The sequence below is a fragment of the Fundulus heteroclitus genome, chromosome 9 (genome assembly GCF_011125445.2).
Source record: "Fundulus heteroclitus isolate FHET01 chromosome 9, MU-UCD_Fhet_4.1, whole genome shotgun sequence".
Classification (NCBI taxonomy): domain Eukaryota; kingdom Metazoa; phylum Chordata; class Actinopteri; order Cyprinodontiformes; family Fundulidae; genus Fundulus; species Fundulus heteroclitus.
Genome location: NC_046369.1, coordinates 14,479,986 through 14,496,382, shown reverse-complemented (window position 1 = coordinate 14,496,382; position 16,397 = coordinate 14,479,986). Strand labels below are relative to the sequence as shown.

Here is a 16,397-nt window from a genome sequence, read left to right as displayed (position 1 = left end):
TGGCTATAGTGTTTATGTATCAAACTATAGTGTTTATGTATCAAACACAACCTGTAGTAGCTTTTCATTGGTAAATGGCTTGTACTTGTATAGCCATACAACGGCTCCACCAAGTTATTTCACTATATGCACGCGCGAAAGCAACAACAAAAAAAAAAGCCTGTTACCGTCAAATAAACATGCAAGCATATCGACTTAGGTTTTTTTTTTGGAATGTTAGCGAGGCGGTAGCGTGAGTTTGGCAAAGCGGCCGCCTCGCCAAGATAGCGCTGCGGGAAACACTGGTACAATTATTCAGCCTGTTGTTGCCTCCGTTCTATTTTTATTTAAAATTGCCTTTCAAGATGACATGTCTGTTCTTGATGTTGTATATTATCAAATAAATTTCCCCCAAAAATGCGACTTATACTCCAGTGCGACTTACATATGTTTTTTCCTTCTTTATTATGCACTTAATGGCTGGTGCAACTTGTACTCCGGAGCGACTTATAGTCCGGAAAATACGGTACATTCTTTAAATGAGCAGATTTGACGGTTTCCAAAAAATTCGATTGCTTCTAGCATATTTTCCTTTAAAATGCAATGAGACTAAAACCCATAGTCATGAATGAATGAAGACAGTTGATGTTCTAGAAGTTGTTTGGGTTTTTATTATCATCCTAGTTTAGATTATTTATTATCAATGTTTAAATGCTTTAGACAGCAAGAGCTGAACTTCCAACTCTGTTTTTTTTTCTTGGGCCAGGTACTGTAAAGACTAGAAGTCTAGTTGAATTGTACTTTGCATACATACAGAGTGTATATGTGGTTGCAGAGAAATCTCAAACAGAAAAACTTTTCTTTTCTTTTCTTTTTTTTTCTCTTGCCGAAAACAGGATTCATCCACATTTAAGAAGCTGCAGATCACTTTAAACAAGCAGGACCAGCACAGTCATTAGTACACCTGACACACGCACGCAGACGACATCCAGACCTCGAAGTGTTCGGACCTATTTCCATACTGGCCAATGCTCATCTTTTTTTTTTCCTCTTTTTTTTCCATTTTACTATTATGCACCTTAGGCAAATCTTGCGTTTGTGAGGGTCTTTCTAGGTAAAAGAATAAATAAATAAGCAGATAAACAGATGAATAACCCAGAAGGATGGGAGCGCATGTGACTTGGCCATCCATCATATATCCTATTACCCTCCACTCAGCGGCTCCTGCAGTATGTATAATGTAGTCAACCTCCATAAGCAGATACAAATTCAACTGTTTTCCTCCTCAATTTGTTATTTCTGACAACAGCATAGACTGCCCCTTGTTGTTTCTCTGAATTATGAATAGATTCCCCTCACCAGACTTTCACTTGTGCATTATAGTGTGGCGTTTTATGCAGAACAGTGGAGGAAAACAAATGTGTAAAGCCTGGCGCGACTTATAGCAGCTGGACAAATATGCATAAACAGTCTTGTTTAAAGGCAGTTAGGAACAACCTAATGGACTCAATTTTTCAACTGGGGATATGTTATATTGGGGTGATAAATATAAAGTTCCACGCTGCAGTGCAATAGCCAGAAATGCAGCTGTTTTACATGTTTCACATGATCTAAGAATTGATTTGAGGCATTTTACAGTAAACGACACAGTAGACAAATAAATCAAAAATGTCAATTCTTGTCACACGCTCCTGTTTCAAATTTAGCATTGGAACTACAAATACTATGAATCTTATTCACCAATTGTGTGAAATAATTGGACCGGGCGGGTAAAACAAAGAATGGGAGGAAGAACGCAGCGAGAAAAGCTATAAAGTAAATAAGACATTAACAAATCAGACGTAATATTGAGATTGACAGAAACCAAGCAGCTAGCGGCAGAGGAATGTAAATATATGGCAAACTGATAGCACATTTTATCCGCCGCCTTTTTGTTTGGGTATTTACGCTCTGAGGCTACAATCAGGTCTTCAAAGCTTCAGCCCACATGACAGGAGCCAATTCCAGGGCCACACACCCCAGACAGCTGAGCCAAATCTCAGTCCATGCACACACACACACACACACACACACAAACCTAAAGTCATATGTATTTAGTTGTCCATCATTTCAAAATTCAAAAAGGATGCCGGGGAAATGAAGTTTAATTCATGTACAGAAGGAAAAAGGGTGAGAGAGAATGGGAAGATAAACCGTAAGGAAGTGAGTTTTTTTGGGACTTGGCTGAACTCTCAAACCCTGTTTGGTTAGAGCAGATGTGGAATTAGTACACATCAGTTTGCATCAGTGAGACATTAAACACAAGCTGCCTCTTTAGATGCCAAATACCTCTCTGTCATACAGACACAAACATGTGCATGCCTCACCTCTAGTGTCTATAGCTCTGCTAGAGTAATTATCAGGGTGATGTCAATTCCCAGAGGAGCAGACTTTTCTACTTTTTTGTTAACCATAGTAGTGCTAAAATACTTGGGGACTGTGGAAGAAGGTTTTAACTAACAGAAAATACAGTCAGATTTTCTTTTAACTTAAAGAACAGATACTGCTGGAGAAGAACAAGAAGAAGAAGAAGAGCTCAAAAAACATTTCTAAAAAGTTATCCATAAGATCATCTTGCTCGTGTGTGAAAGATTTTTTTTTTTGTCACACTTACATGTCTTAAAATTATGATTTCATTTATTAAGGTGAAATAAATGTCAAATGCAACCTTAGCCTTTGTAAAAAAACATAATTGTCCCCTAAACCTAATAACTGGTTGTGCCTTTGGAGATGTTTGGGATAACAGGCAATCAGTCTTGGATTTCACAGTGGTCATATTTTGACCCAATGTTCCTTGCAGAATTGCTTTAATCCAGCTGTAGTGTAGGTTTTTCAGGCATGAGCAGTCTGGTTAAGCTCATGTCACAGCATTGCTGTCAGATTTGAGTCCAGACTTTTACAAGGCCACTTGAACACCATTTTCTTTTCTTTCTCTTTTTTTTTTTTTTTTTGCCATTCAGAGGTTGACTTGCCTGTTAGCTTTGGATTATTGTCCTGCTTCATAACCAAAGAGCTTAAGCTCATGAACTGAGACATTCTCCTTCAGGATTTTTTGGCGGAGAGCAGAATTTCATGCTTCCATCAATTTACGCAAATCTTCCAAACAGCTAAGAATCAAATCAGACCCACACCATCACACTGCTTCCACCAAGTTTGGCTGCCGATACGATGTTCTTTTTCTGAAGTGCTGAGTAGGATGATGTCATGGATGAGTTGTTGATGCGCTCTTGGAATAATTATGGTAGGACAGAAACATTGGATAGTTCACCACTATCCAATGTTTTCTCCTCTTATGGATAATGGCTCTCTCTGTGGTTCCAAAAGCCTGTTATAAATTACGTTTCTCATCTGTTTTTGAATTTCTTTAGATCGGGGTGTGATGTGTTGCCGCTTCAGATCTTTTACCCTAATTTATTTTGTCAAACAAATGCTGTTCAAGTGATTTCTAGATTCTACAGGTCAGGCATTAATCAGACCTGGGTGTTGCTTGTGAAACTAAGCCAAATAAATGTGGCTATAACCGCTGTTAACTGATGATTTCACAAGCAAAGCTTCTTTTCATGAAGGGCACATTTGTAGGAAGGAAGGAAGGAAGGAAGGAAGGAAGGAAATGTGCCTATAGGGGCCTATATGGGTACAGATCTACGTTCCATTTATTTCGATTTTATTTGCAAAAACCTCTAAGTATAGAACTTTTCTTCCACCTCACAATTATGCACTACTTTGTGTTGGTTTGTCACAAAATCTTAATAAATGAAACAGAATTTTGTAAAGGCACTAAAGGTTTCAGGGAATGGACATGTTTGCAAAGTGCTGCATATTTAAAGATAAAGATTAAGATTATTGGCAAATAATTACACAACCTATAGTCCCCAATGTGCACGACCCACAACGGCACATTTGCAAAAGCAGTATGTGATTTGATAGCAAGTACTCAATGTGAGCATGTCTTTCTACAAGGGATTTTTTTTTTTTTTTTTTTTTTTGAGTGGGATCCTGTTCCATGTCAGTGAAATAAGCTAAATATGCATGACAACCTATAGTGTGTGGGAGAGGAAAGTAAGTTGGAGGCAGCCCCAGTGTGGTGTCAGCAAAGATCTGTGTATAATCTGCAGAAGATGCATGCGATAGACCACCAAACTGTTTTCTATCTACAAGGCCCCAAATTGCAAGAGATGCTTAGAACCATGTGTGGAATGGGAGAAGGGGAAAGGTGTCGGATGTCAAGAAATGTGCAAGCACATGCTTCCTGCAAAGTGGATTTGTTCAGTTTGAAACGAACAAGGTTTGCAACAACAATTCCTTGTGGAAAACATGTAACTGTACATTACGCTTCTTTAGTTAGCAAAAACTATAAAATGACCAAAGAAAACATTGTATGCATGGAACTGGTCATTCCAGACTTTTGTAATTTTAGTTATTTCACAAAAAAATTACATGAGTAGAAGTCATCAGCCATAGGATTTACCAACCATGCCTCAGTTCATACACACTGTTAGTGTTGTATACCTGCTTTGACAAGTGATGACAAACTCATTTTCTAGAAGCATAATCAATTGAACATAAAATAATACATATGATTTGACCATATAACGGGAAAAAGGGCGACTGCCCCCTCTGGGTCGGGGGTCAGTCTCTGCCTCAAGTGGAAGAGTTCAAGTGTCTTTGTGTCTTGTTCACGAGTGACGGTCGAATGGAACGAGTGATGGATAGACGGATTGGGGCTTGTCTGCAGCAAGGCCGGCGCTGCTCCGATCTGTTGTGATGAAGAGAGAGCTGAGCCAAAAAAAACAAAGCTCTCGATTTACTGGTGCGTCTACGTTCCAACTCTCACCTGTGGTCTTGAGGTATGGCTCATTACCAAAAGAATGAGATCCCAGATACGAAACAAGCTTCCTCAGGAGTGTGCCCAGGCTCGGCCTCAGAGACACGTTGTGGGCTCTGTTATCTGGGAGGAGATCAAAGTAGAGCCGCTGCTTCTCCGCATTGAATGGAGCGGGTCGAGGTGGTTTGGGTATCTGATCAGGATGCCCCATGGACGCCTCACTTCCGGGCTTTTCTGGGTGCTTGTCACTGGGAGGAGACCCCAGAGAAGACGTAGAACTTGCTGGAGGGTCTATATATCCCATCTGGCCTGGGAACGGCTTGGGATACCCCAGAATGAGCTGATGTTGCTAGGGAGAGGGATGTCTGGGTTTCTCTCCTTTACCTCTTGGCTCCGCTCCAATCTCAGATACATTGAAGACAATAGATGGATGGTAGATGGACTTGAGCATTAAGATTTTTTTTTTTTTACACAAAAACCCATCAAAAATTCTTAAACGCCAAGAAAAAAATTCTCTCGTCCAATGGACCACAACATAGGGATGAAACGGTTTATCTATGGGTGCAAAAATAGGATACGAATTGTTACAGCTGAGTTGACCCGGAGGTGGGCGTGCATTGTTAATTTAAGGGTAGGTTGTCAAGATGTCAACTAAAACCAGACTAAACATCAAAGTTCTGATATTTCAAAATATGATATGCAATTCAAAAGTAATTACAAAAGAAGATGTTAAACATTTCATATAAAAAAAAAATGCATATTCCATTCAAGCACAATTCAAAGCACAGGAGACACGAGAGGGAAACTGTGCAACCTCTGGACTCAAAATGAGGTGAACACGAAAGAAAAACATACAAAGCAAGAAATGACATGAGGCAACAGAGGTGACCTGACATATTATTGCAGCTCAAAAAGGGCTCGCGACCTTCAACTCTGCCATTGTTTGGGATCCTTCTCATCAGAAATGCAACACTCATTCGCACAGACAAACACCCACACATCGCTTTCAGTTCCAAACCCCCCGCACTTCACCTCCCACTCCTCTTTATGCACTTGTCCTTCTCCTGTGCTCACAGTAGACGTGCTTCACTTGGATTTTATAATTCCGCCCCATGTACCCTGAACATAACCCAGCAGCTCTCTGTGAAGAACTTTACCATCCAATTTCAAAAACATAGAAGGATGGGAAAATGAGAAGAATCTCTTGTGGAAGCGACACACAGTTGAAACCAGATATTTACATATACTGAATAAAAAGACATAACCATTTTCACTCTCTGACAGACATTAAACCATACTCAATTTATTATTATTAATATTATTATTATTGTATTTCTTCAAATTCAGGAATTTACAGGCATTTCCAAAATAATTGACAGCATTGCCTTTGAAACTGATGAGGGCTTTCAGATCAGAAGAACCAGAATCAGCTTGATTGTCCAGGATACAGCATTTACAGCATAGACAGTGGGCATGGTTATATAAATTGCAACATGCACAAGTATGAATGTTTTTTTATATATATAAAGGGAAAAAAAGAGGTTTTGATTGTGCAATTATGCTTATATTTTTCCATAGCGGTGTAGTTCATTACTCAGGCTGTGAGGTCTTCCAGGTCTTCACTTAGAATGACAGCCTGGGGCAAGAAATTGTCTATGCGATGGCTGGTTTTTGTATGTAGCTCTTTGCAGCGTCTACCTGAAGGTCCAAACAGTTGGTGAACAGGATGTGTGGGATCTGCAAAGATGTTGGCAGCCTTTTTCCTGATCCTGAATCTGTACTGAGGGAAGGTCTCTGCAGTCTGACCTGTCCTGTTCTGCGGATGAGCCAAACCACGCAGTGACGGACGAACACGGGACAGACTGTATGATGGAAGTGTATAGAAGATGACCATTAACTCCTGTGGAAGGTTGTACTTCTTGAGTTGCCGTAGGAAGTACAACCACTGCTGCACCTTCTTCTGAACAGTTGTCCACATGTGAGCACCAGCTCAGGTCCGTTTACTGTTCAGCTTCTGATCAGTTGCTGGAAATTTCCCTTAATTTTTGTCATCAAAAATAAAAAAAATTTAACATGGATTGCTGATTCTAATTTATATTTATTTAATTCTAACCTGAAACAAAAGCAAAAATGGGATAAAACATTTGCCTCTTCAAAGCAGAACCACTTATTACCTAAAGCATACTTTACAGAAAGTCGCCAACTATGCTAACTTGCGCAGAGAAAAATACCAGGGCGCTTAGAAATGACTTGACATGGCGAGATGATTAGTCACAGGGACTGACTGTGCAAATTTGTCTTCCGTATAACACAACTGCTTGGCACTGAGCGAGCGCTACCACAGCCCCAGCACTTAATCACATAAAGCCGATTACATTTGCATGTTGCGGCGGCGGGGTAGAGGCAAACCAGAGGAGCAGCAAATGGACTAAATAATATCATCTGACAAGTGATTATTTCCCCATTTGTTTTTCTATCGGAAACATTATGTTTTGCTGCTCAGTTGGATGTGTCTGGTTGCGCTGATGATTCGGCATGTAAATGTGCCACAGGGACTGATTTAACAACTTTGCCGTGAGTGAGTGAAAGAGACAGCAGTAATGTGTTGGAGCATGCAAATCACTCGCAAAGGAAATGTTGTAAATCAGGCTGAGAGCTGAACGGAGCAGCAATAAGGGCCGACAAACACGCAGCCCGTGCACTTTTCAAATGTGAATTTTATCATACAAGTCATAAACTATTAGCTGCGTAGCATTTGCAGATCTAACGACTCACTCTAAATTGTTATTTAGTTGCTGGTTTCTGCCGTAGGACAGTGCTTGAGAGGGCGGTAAAACATTTTAAAATTAAGGTTTCAAAGTTATATACACATATATCCAAGAACATAAATTAGAATATTTTTTTAAAAGTAAATGTATTTCAGTCATTAAACTCAAACAATGACTTTCGTATATGGATTCAAACAAGCAATTGTTTTTATTTTTTTTATTTTGCTGATTATGACTTACAGCTATTACAAAAAAAAAAAACATCTTCAGTTTCTTAAAATAGACCAATTTTTATACCCTGGACAGTCACTGACTCCCTCCATAAGGAGGGTGAGCCAAAAGGGGCCATTGCTAAAGAAGCTGTTTGTTTATAATCTTGCCTGCAAGATGAATTCTCACAGTATTTGTGCGTTCACAAACACACGAGAATCCGTCTTGTACCGCTCCGGCTTTAACTGTTTGTATCCGAACCAAAAACGGTTCGGGCCAATCACGCTGCAGTATTGAGGTTTAAGGCGGGACATACCGGTGCTATGAAAGCAAAAGCGGCTGAGCCCACAGCTGAACCAAAATAAACATGGCAGCTCAGGAGGACGCACGCGTAGCTGCTGCTATCACATCTGATTTGACAGAAGCCACGATTTCTTCTTTGATAGTGGAACAGCAAGAAGCGCCTTGACTAACTTACCTTGTTGTGGTTTCTCATAACATCTGCTGCTTATGTTTTAATTTGATACAGTGATTGTCTAAAACCAGCCTTTGGTAGGCGGACACTAGGTGTCGCTTCTCCCAATCGGCTCAGAGAGTTCTGCTGGAATTCCCTTCTGTCCCCAATTCAAATAGCGCAGTCCCACATTGATAATGTGCAGAACTAGAGAACCACACATCATCAATATGGCTGGCCAGGTCGTTCGCAAAGTGCTGTAACCAAGAGTGCATGGAAAAAGTGTGGCAAAAATGGAGCACAACCAAGAGGGATAACTGCAACCTTAAGAGGACAGTGAATCAAAGCCTATTCAAGAGTTTAGGGAAGATCCACAAGGCGCTGAGAGTGACTGGAGTCAGTCTTTCAAAAGACACCACAAGCAGATGTATCCAGGATATGGGTTGCAACTGTCAAACATCATGTGTGTCAGACTTTTCTTACCCTGGATTAAGATTAAAAAGACTAGATTGTTGCTCAGTGGTCTCTAGTCCCTTTTTCAGATAAGAGTGATTTCACATTTTCATTTGGAAAGGAGTGTGAAGTTTCCATAGTCAGTGATGATTTTGAGGAGCCGTGTCTTCTTCTACTGTTCTACCGCTGTGTTTTATCAAGTCTAAAGTTAGCACAGTCATCCTGAAGGTCACTATTACATTAACCTGGGCTTCCATTACACCTCTGCAGAGTCACAGGCCGACCGCCTCTTTGCCGCACTGCATTGATGAACCAATTCATGCAAAAGAGGCCCCGACCAAGTATTGAGTGCAATTACCGTACAGTACGTACTTTTCAGTAGGCTCACATATGATGGTACAACGTAAGAACCTAATTTTCAGGGAAAAAATGGATTTATGGTTTTTATTACCCCTTAGCCATAACCATGAATATGTAGCTACGGATATAAGATTTGATTTCCATTTTTGAGTGGAAGGGCTTTTGGTGATGTTCTAATTTATTTAGGTGCACCTTTCTATAATTATGACATCAGATTAGATAACAAGAAGGTAACCCTTATGGAGCCATAACAGCTTCAATCAGTCACCATGCATTTGCAGTAACGACCTAACGGGATTGGTCAAAGGAGAACTAGAAAGCTAGATGAATGCCATGGACTCCTTGCTACTTCTGCAAAGGTGTGCTGTTATTATTTTAGGAGTTGTATTATGTGAGCATTATTGAAACACAGAAATAACTTTTTAAGACAGTCAGTAGTACTTTTTCATAAGCAACCTTACTCAGCTTATATGGCAGTGATCATAATACTATGACAAAATCACCACAAACTGTCTCTAAGTTTTTTTATTGAGATATTGGGTTTCATTTTTAGTTGTCTTAAAAAGCTAAAATGGTAGTACAGACAAACAAATGTATTACAAACTCGTAGTCCAAATCACTAAAAAAAAAACAATCAGTGAAAAAGAAGAAAAAATAAAGAAAAAGGAGAATAAAAGTACAGAAAATAAAATACATAAAAAGACTAGGAGGCGGTCATACCAATGTTTCCAAAATACAGATGTATACCTCACTGCACTATATTTAATGTTAGTCAACATATTATAGTATGAAAACAACGAGAATTGGGTTAATAAAAGACAGACTAAATCCTTTGTATTTGTTTCTGGTTTTAGGTTAAAGAGGAAATAAGAAAAAGAAAAAAAATTATGTAAGTCTGCATATGCCCCATCAGCTCAAAAAAAAAAGAAAAAGAAACAAGTGACTGGTTTTAAGTTACGAAATGAAAGCAGGACTCGACCTCTCCCTCTTTCTTGGCCCCCTTTGAAGCTGGTACCGCCGATCTTTTCCACAGTGAAACAGGGTTCATCTCTGCCAAGTGCACCATGGGTCAGGGAGCTGAACCAGAGCCAGGAAGTCTGGTTAATGTTAAAGTTGAACAGGGTACTTCTGATTTCTGATTTCATTCAACAGGCCAGCCGCTATTTTCTATTTCAGAATAGCTCGCTCTTATGTCTGGATGAGATGCCAACGAGGGAACAGATGGGGAGCCTAACTTTATACGGTTGCCATCCGAAATCAAGCGGCACTGTTAACCTGCAACACGTTCTGGAGGCAATTCTCCTAATTTGAAGAAAATGAAAAGGGATGTGGCCTTAAATCTATTACTACTTCTCAAACTGACTGAAAAAACAAAATTACTCCGTGTAGAGTCAATCTGAGGACATTTGTCCAACCGCTGAAGGCTGGATGAAATCTAAGTCATCCACTGGGACGATAGTCTCAAACAAACACAAATGTGAAACCTTTTCGAAATGCTGGTACAAGTTCTTGGAAGAAAGAAAAAAAAAAGGAATGCGCAAAATCTTGAACAAACCCTTTTTATTAGTGTAATGCTGGGTGGGCTACGATTCCTCTATGGCTACTTCAAATTCTGATGGGGTTAAACAAAGAACAGCTTACCACGACTACAGGGGGTTCTTCATGCTATAAGCCGTAGAGTTTTCAGTTTATGCACCGCTTTAGCTGTTTTGGGTTTTATCAATTAAGATACACAATGGAGTATGTTGTGTGCTTTTGTTCATCTGAAAAGGCTCTTAAATAATATAAAACCTTACAAAGACCAAAGATCTTTTGTCCTGCTTACGACCCTAGAATTCAATTTTAATTCAATTAAGTTTATTTATATAGTGGGAAAAAAATCATCTCAAGGTGCTTCAGAAAATAAGACCAGATTCAGACAGGCCGATTCAAAGTCAATTACACATATTCCAATACTTTTCTTTCTAAGCAAACCCTCCAAATCGCATTAAGTCACTGACTTGCAGCCATCAAGCCTCCTTGACAATTGAGTTCATTCAGCACAAGTCAAAATATTTCCATAGCAAAATCACTTCTTGGACAAAGTTAAAACGATGAGGTAGACAAAACATTGACATTTTTGTTTTCTAAAAAAATAGATTAATATCCAAAATATTTACCACATTACTTTTCTCTATTATTTTATTTTTCATGGCTTAGAGTAGAAATATGAGCTAGTAATTCCAATGTTTGTCAACAGACAGGTTGCAAGTTGGTGATTGCAATATCTAAAGTTATAATTGTATAACTGCTTTGATATTTCCTTATTATTAATGTCATCACGAGTCGGTTACATAAAATTCTGACCTCTGCTCCTCTCCTCCTCCGTCCTGGGGCATGACGGGTTGCTGCAAGGGTAGGCCTCTTCTTCCTGGCTTGGGGTCGATCCAAGTGGATAACTAGCAGGACGGGAGCTGGTCAATGAGCTGGAGGGTCGGGAGCTGGCACAGTTCTGCAAAAAAAAAATAAAATGACAGTGAGGTCATCTGTTGTGAACCCATTCCTTAGCTGATGATTAGTCACTCAACAAGGATTATGAATATTTTCCTTTTGTCTTCTGTCCCTGTTGTGCAGTGAGCAGCATGTGCACTTCCTTTCATTAAAAAAACAATGTGTGTCATTTTATTACTATACAACATTTGAACAAAGGTTCAAATTCATGCATGAAAGTCAATGTAGGACCTTAATTTACAGTATGTTTTGGGCATTTTTACTTGTAGATGTTGACATTAAAACAATCTTAAATAAAATTGCCACGTCTATTCCTTTTGAATTATTACGATATGTATCATGAGCAACTCATGATTAATTTACAAACAAGTTACAGAGTGCCTTGTTTTGCGTGAGTATCGCCTAATCGTTGGTCACCCAACATAATCATCACGTCTCACACAAACAAACACAAGTCCTAAACAGTGTGGATTCAGAGGCTCTTACATCTTACATTACCATATAACGTAGAAAGGATTCCTGGATCAATGTGTGCTTCTGTGCTTTTTTGTCTCTCATTGTGTCTCTGCTCTGTCTTCTGTAACCCCCAGTCGGTCGAGGCAGATGACCGCTCATACTGAGCCTGGTTCTGCTGGAGGTTTTTTCCTTCCTGTTAAAGGGGAGTTTTCCTCTCCACTGTCGCTTTATGCTTGCACAATATGAGGGATTGCTGCAAAGCTATCGACAATGCAGACGACTGTTCACCGTGGCTCTACACTCTTTCATGAGGAGTGAATGCTGATTGTCAAGACTTGACGCAATTTGCTAGGTTTCCTTAGATAGGAATTTTTTAACAAATCTGTATGATTTGATTACATTTCACTTTGTAAAGTGCCTTGAAATGACATGTATAGTGAATTGCCGCTATATAAATAAAATTGAACTGAATTGAATTGGATCCATGTACGTATTTCATAGGAAATACTCAGGGCCTGCTACTCTGGTGTTTTCTAATAGCTTTACTGCATATGCTACAAACACAATTGCAAGAATACAGATGCATGCACAGTAACATTTTGCAGCGGACCTTTTCTAACAACAGCAGCAGAAATAACTTTGATTAGATGAGTCCTGCAACAACATGTAGCCAATCTCACCAGTGAAAACGCGTCCGTTTCTTTCCTCAGCTGATTGATTCTAACTTGTGCATCTGGACAAAACTTGAGAAAAAAAAAAACTAATCCCTTTCTCATTTATATCTATATTTCATGGGTGTCATGGGCGAGAAGCGGTTGGAAGTGGGAGGGGGGAAGTGTTTTTTATTTGGACTCGGCAACTGACAGCTTTATTTCACAAAGCAATCCGACTGTGTGTGAGGAGGTCAGGGTAGGTCAAGAGGTATGCAGTATCAAACGGGCCGGTGACACCGCTAAAAGGGGCCGCGTATGTGTGAGTACATATAGACCACACACCCCCGGGGTTAAAAAAAAAAAAAAAAGCACGAGTTGTACACCTGAATATAGAGCAACAATAAGCAATGGGTCGGAAGACATCCACGGTGTGGAGAGGCAAGATTTCCTGGTTGGGTTTGATGAAGTTTATATAAGATTTTGTCAAGGTTATCCATGTCGTATCACAGTAAAATAACCAATTCCTAAGTTAAATAGTTGGCACTTTATTTTAATGACCGCAACTTTGAGTATAAATATAAAAATAATGTAAAAGATTGTGATCGATTTGTTCTTCCTTTTCCAAGAAAATCCCAAATGACACTAATCATCTAACATTTCAATTATGGAAAAGCAGCATGACTTTTGTCTAGTGTTATTGGCGATGTAGAAGAAATGAAAGGGAGACTCAGAGTTTCATACAGTTTTTCTCCATTTCAATCCTTAAAAAGCTATTTAAGTGAATTATCCCAGTGGATTAAATCTTTGAAGGCACACGTTAAACCATATAAACCCTTTTATCTCTGACAAGTGTAATATGTCTCAAAATGACCCCATATGCTGCAACGGTATCAGAAAAACCTCCTCACACCTCACCTCAAAGGCACAATACCCAATCCTATGTTTTACAACAGGAGGATATATAGGGGCATGTGCGGTCATCTAGAGCCAAATGTCTCCTATCTAACCACAGGACAGGTAGCTACAGTATTTCAACCAGGATTTATAGCACAAAACACCATTAGCTAAAAACTATCAGGCGGCGGTGATGGCTAAAAAAAAAATCATCCTGGTAGCGGAACCTGGCAAGATTGGAAAATTGCCACCACGGGAGGGGAGAGGACGCAGTAAAAACGACGCTAGTTGGGGGTCCCTCAGTGATAACCGGAGCAGCCAATATATCAGACTGCACCTGGTGACAAACCCCCCCTCCCCTCCCCTCCCCTCCCGACAAACTCTGCACGCCGACACATGCACGTTTTACTCCATCTGTTTGTTTGTTTCCTCTCATCCTCACGCTGTCCGTCTCCGCCGAGGACAGGTCAAAGGGAAGATGTGAGGGCACAGGGAGTTTTCAATCTCCTGCTCATTAATGGCTTCCAGGCATGGGCTTGAAGTACATGTATGTGGGTCAGGGGGCAGAGGGAGGAGCAGGACAAAGTATTTCTGGAGATTAAGTGCGACACAACACCATGACGAGAAGCATTGTGTGTGCATGTGTGTCTGTGTGTGTGTGCGCGCACATGTGATGGAGGACCCACACAAGCGCGCCATAGGCAGAAGAGGTTAGAGTGATGAGTGGGTGTTTGTAAAGGGCTAAGGTTCATAATTGCACCTTTAAGTGCAGGAGTTGTGTCTTTGCATGTGTCAGACTTTTAAAAAAAGGTGCTGTGTCTGCACCAATCTTTCTTCGTGCACAGACACACAAGGCACACACACACTTGCAGTATCCCACGGTTTCAGCTAAGCTGCAGCGTCCAACGGGGTATAAATACTGCTCTGACACTTTAATGTCAGGGGACGGCTTGTCCTGGATTAGAAACTTGTAACCCGCTGCAGAGCTTGACATCGCCGGGATGAAGGTGATGCAATTGGGAGAGGGGGAAAGGGGTCGAAGGGGTGCAGGGGCTATTATGGAGGGTCTATGCTTGATGTATAAGGGCATCTAACATAGACTGTCGGCCAGTAAGGGGCTATTAGATGCTGCTTTGGGGCTGGCTTTCATTGGCACTGTAGGGGTTGCTTTTTTTTTTTTTTTTTTCTTCCCACGAGAAGCAAAATTCAGTTAGTTACAGCCACATTCAGCCACAGAAACCAGAAAGGCACGTGGACCTGCATGAACACTGCTTCAGTTAACACAATTTAGAACCACTTACAGAGAAATTAAGCGCTTTTCTTCTCTCCTTGATCCTGTTGACAGTACTCCAAACCTGAAAGAAATTGGATTAGAAAAGAGCTAAATATATACATTAACAATTAACGAACCACGTTTTAGCAAAATAAAAGCTAAATATCAATTTCTTTGCAGACATACTCGAGTACATAAGAGGAAGAAGAAAAAATAGGCCCTTTTTTTAGGATTAGTCTGCAGACAGTGTCATGGAGGAGCTGGCACGGTGCACAAGTGCTTGCGAGGGTGATCCAGTGTGTCCCAGTGCTAATGGGACTTGAAAGTGACACATAGAGCGAGCGCACTAAGGAGACGACTTCAAGCTATCATCTGTCAACATGGAGCGGAGGGGCCAACAAATGGAGCTATTGGAGGAGAAGGGACCGCCCTAGCAGAACAGATTACATTTTTACACTCGAGATGAAACTGTGTACTTGCACACCTTTATTTAACACACATGTAACGCCACAAAAGGGTGTTACCGAGTTGATCTGACAGACGCATTGTGTATACATGGAAAATCCCCAGATATTACACAACACCATCATCTTATGAGAATAGCTTTTGTAAAAATGCAAAACAGTCAATTAACTGATTATTATCTGATCGTCAGCAACACGAGTACCTCCATGAGAAAGAGATTCTAGCCGTGTGTTTATTGGATGCATTCAGAAGGGTGTTAAGTAAAAACAAATAAACAAAGACATCAGGCACGATCTAAAAAAAAATGTTGTTGCTCATCAATTTGAAAAGGGATTGAAGGCCATTTCCGAAAATCAAAAGCCCAAAAAAACATATTTCTACAGTTGGCTTAATAGTATCTTGACATTTCTAATGACTGCATTTAGAAAAAGATTGAACAAGTCTAGCTGCTTCTCTCCAAAAGAGACATGAGCAGCAGTGCTGCTGAACAAACCACAAGATGTCTTACACAAGGTTCTTTTAACAGATGAGACGAAGGGAGGCAATTCTGTCAAAAAAAAAAAAAAAAACTAAGCCATGTCAACATCTTGATGACCAATGTCAGTGTTGATATATGTTGGTGGAGGACTGATAATTTGGGCTTGTTTGGCACTCTCTGGGTCACCACAGGGAGAAGAAAAGGAAACATTCCCAAGTAAAAACAAAAACCTACAATAGAAGGACTGCAAAGGAAACAAGGTGTTGTTGTATGGTAGCCTCGTGAGACCATCCTGATCTCGCGAGCTTTCAAGGTTTCACTCGCAGATCAGTCTGGCTACTCTCCGTTAAAGAAAATTTGGAGCCGTTCACCAAACGAACGTCCAATCAGCGTTGGCTTTGAGGCGGGTTGAGGTGTGACGCAACGAGAAGCGCGACAGTTCAGCCTAAAGAACATGGCGGCTTCAGCCGATGAAACTAGCGTTAGCGTGGCTATCGAGCAAGTTTTATCGGAATTACAGAGTGTTTCTTTGCTGAGCTAACGAGCCTTTACCTGCAGCAGCAAGAGTAGCTTGGCTTGTGGTTGTGTTTTCCTCGTCGC

General features: G+C 40.4%; 1 protein-coding gene across 2 annotated transcripts in view; it reads right to left on the bottom strand.

Moving 5' to 3' along the window:
- LOC105933155 (adhesion G-protein coupled receptor D2) overlaps positions 1–16,397 on the bottom strand; it is a 111,266-nt gene that overhangs the window by 32,810 nt on the left and 62,059 nt on the right. For both annotated transcript variants that reach the window (XM_036141074.1, XM_036141073.1), the window contains exons 22-23: positions 14,883–14,936; positions 11,435–11,579 (exon numbers count right to left, since the gene is read on the bottom strand). In XM_036141074.1, coding sequence (XP_035996967.1) covers positions 11,435–11,579; positions 14,883–14,936 — 199 coding nt within the window. The remainder of the gene's footprint in view (positions 1–11,434; positions 11,580–14,882; positions 14,937–16,397) is intronic.